Below are 2288 nucleotides of genomic sequence, written 5' to 3'. Positions count from 1 at the left end.
GATCGTGCGGCTTCATGTTCATGATCTGGGGAGAAGCGAGGGGGAGCGTCAGCTGGGGCTGGTGCAAGGGCCGGCTCCACACCCCCCCGGGCTCTGCAGCCCCGGCACCTCCTCACCTGCTGGAAGGAGTCCTCAAAGAGCGTCTGTCGGGAAACGCTGATCTTCACATGGCTGGGCAAGGAGTTCGACTATGAGCAAGGCAGAGACAGAAGGCTTTGTGCAGGCTGGCACCGTGGCTCTCCTCGCCTGCGCCTGCCCACGCACCCATCCAGCCCTGTGGCTCAGCAGCACCCAAACTGCCGGGGCCCTTTGGCCGCTCTACTCACGTGGCAGAGGAAGCGGAACTGGTGGTACTTCCAGCGAAAGCTCCGGTCGTACGCCCCCGGGGAGCCCCCCTGCTTGCTCCTGCAAAAGCAACACAAGCCTTGCTTCAGCACCCCCGTCTGCCCTGGCGCAAGGTGCCTGGCCCCAGCAGCCTCATCGCCTGCCAGGCGGGAGGAAGATCTCTGGGGCACAGCTTGCCCCCACCAGAGCCAAATGCGAGGCCCCAAACCCACTACTCAGTGTCTTTGCCACAAAGCTGACCCACTTCACCCACTCCGTGGTCACAACCAGGGGACAGCTCAAGCTGCAAACGGGCAGCTCAAGCTCCAGCTCCCAGGGTGCAGGGCAAGGGGCCCAGCCCAAAAGCGCTTACCCAGACTCGAATCCAGGGCGCGGGTCCTTGAAGGTGGTGGTGCGAGTGTTGTGGTCCACAAAGTAGCGCACGCCCTCATTCGTGTACTTCATCTCCCAGCCAGGCGGCAGCGGCGGCTCCTGGATCATCCTGCCGGCAAGGAAGGGGTCAGCGGGCAGGCACCTGGGGCATTGCACCCTGAACCGCGGCCCTCCGTACAGCTGCCCTTGGGGACCACCTTGAATTTGCAGCTCCACGCCAGGCACAAGGAAGGATTTATGATATGGGATGAGCAAGCACCCGCCTGCACCCTGAGGCAGGAGCCCTGCCTGGGCTGCATGCTTGGCCGCAGCCAGGGCCAGCCACAGCCAGGGCTTTGCTCTCTGTCTGCAGGAGACGTGGTCTTGGAGAAGACCTGGGCCAGGTCTATGGAGAGCCGCAACCCAGAGCTCTCAGGAACCCAAGCAGAGCCCTGTGGGAAGGTGACAGGGTGAGAAAAACCCACTCTTTCTGCCCAGACAAGCCCTGCAATCTTCCCCATCGCCTGCTCCTCAGTCCCAGGGATTTTTCCTCATCCCAACCCTCGCTCCCGCAAGCTGGACAGTTGCCCATGACGCCAAGGGTCACCATGCCCAGCCCTCCTGGGCTCCAGCGCTGCCTGCAGCTCTCGGTGCTTCCAGCTCCCCAGCACTGCAGCTTGCAGGACTGTCGGGGGGCTCGGCCCCCAGCGTGGCCAGCTCTCAGCACTTGGTAGCCCATCGCACAGAGCTTCCCAAACCGCAAGGATGCCTACCCCTGCGTGCGAGGGTCTTCCCACTGGGTGGTCCGTGTGTTGTGGTTCACGTAATACACGCGCCCATTGTCCTGTCTCTTCTCTAAGAGAAAAGGGAGAGGAAGCGTTAGCTGGAGCGCCCTGGCCCGCGCTGACCTGCGAACAGCCCTCCCCTTCCCAGCTCACAAGAAGTTTGTCGGTTCCCCCTGTCCCACCTCCCCGCCAGCACCGCCCTGGCTCATTTGGAAAAGGCAGGATAAAAAAGTCCTACGTTTCTTCTATGTGCACAGGCCGGCTTTCCCCAGCGCCCCCAAGGCCAGCGCACAGGAGGTGCCACGGCTAAGGCTGGCCCTGCCAGGCTGGCACAGGAGGTGCGCTCGGGCACGCACCTCGCTGGGCAGGCGGCACACGGGCCCTCCTTGGGCACGCAGCCCCCCGCAAGCACGGCGTCCCTCCAGGACGATCCGCGGCTGCTTTCTCAAATGCACCCCAACTCCCTGCGTGGCCCTGCTGCCGGGGCACAGCTCACACCCCCGGCCCACGCTGCACACGCGTGCACACCCACACCTCCTGGCTGTTGCAAAGCAAGCCCAGCGCTGACACCGGTGCCACTGCTCAGCCCCGCTCCGCAGCCTCACACACTTGCTGCACAGGAGCCTCCCCGTGCACGCGCCCCCCCCTGCCCAGCACGCCGTGCGTGCCACGCACTTCCCCGGGCACCCCCTTCCTTGCACACCCAGAATGGCCGGTGCCTCCCAGCTGTAGCCAGGCACCCTGTGCCCTGGCCCGGTGGTGATCCTGCACCCGCTGCCCTCCTCGCCAGCCCCCGGGTGCCTGCAC

The 2288-nt window shown here is 64.9% G+C and overlaps 1 protein-coding gene across 1 annotated transcript in view; it reads right to left on the bottom strand.

Annotated features, from left to right (window-relative positions):
- The window catches only part of WWP2 (WW domain containing E3 ubiquitin protein ligase 2), a 45876-nt gene that overhangs the window by 13662 nt on the left and 29926 nt on the right, over nt 1–2288 (bottom strand). The window contains exons 12-16 of the mRNA XM_035898039.1: nt 1470–1551; nt 698–826; nt 327–405; nt 117–188; nt 1–25 (exon numbers count right to left, since the gene is read on the bottom strand). Of these exons, the coding sequence (XP_035753932.1) occupies nt 1–25; nt 117–188; nt 327–405; nt 698–826; nt 1470–1551 (387 nt within the window). The remainder of the gene's footprint in view (nt 26–116; nt 189–326; nt 406–697; nt 827–1469; nt 1552–2288) is intronic.

This window comes from Egretta garzetta, unplaced genomic scaffold (genome assembly GCF_000687185.1).
Source record: "Egretta garzetta isolate BGI_Z169 unplaced genomic scaffold, ASM68718v1 scaffold67, whole genome shotgun sequence".
In the NCBI taxonomy this organism is placed as follows: Eukaryota; Metazoa; Chordata; class Aves; order Pelecaniformes; family Ardeidae; genus Egretta; species Egretta garzetta.
The sequence above is the reverse complement of the archived record's forward strand: the minus strand, read 5'-3'. Positions and strand labels throughout refer to the sequence as shown.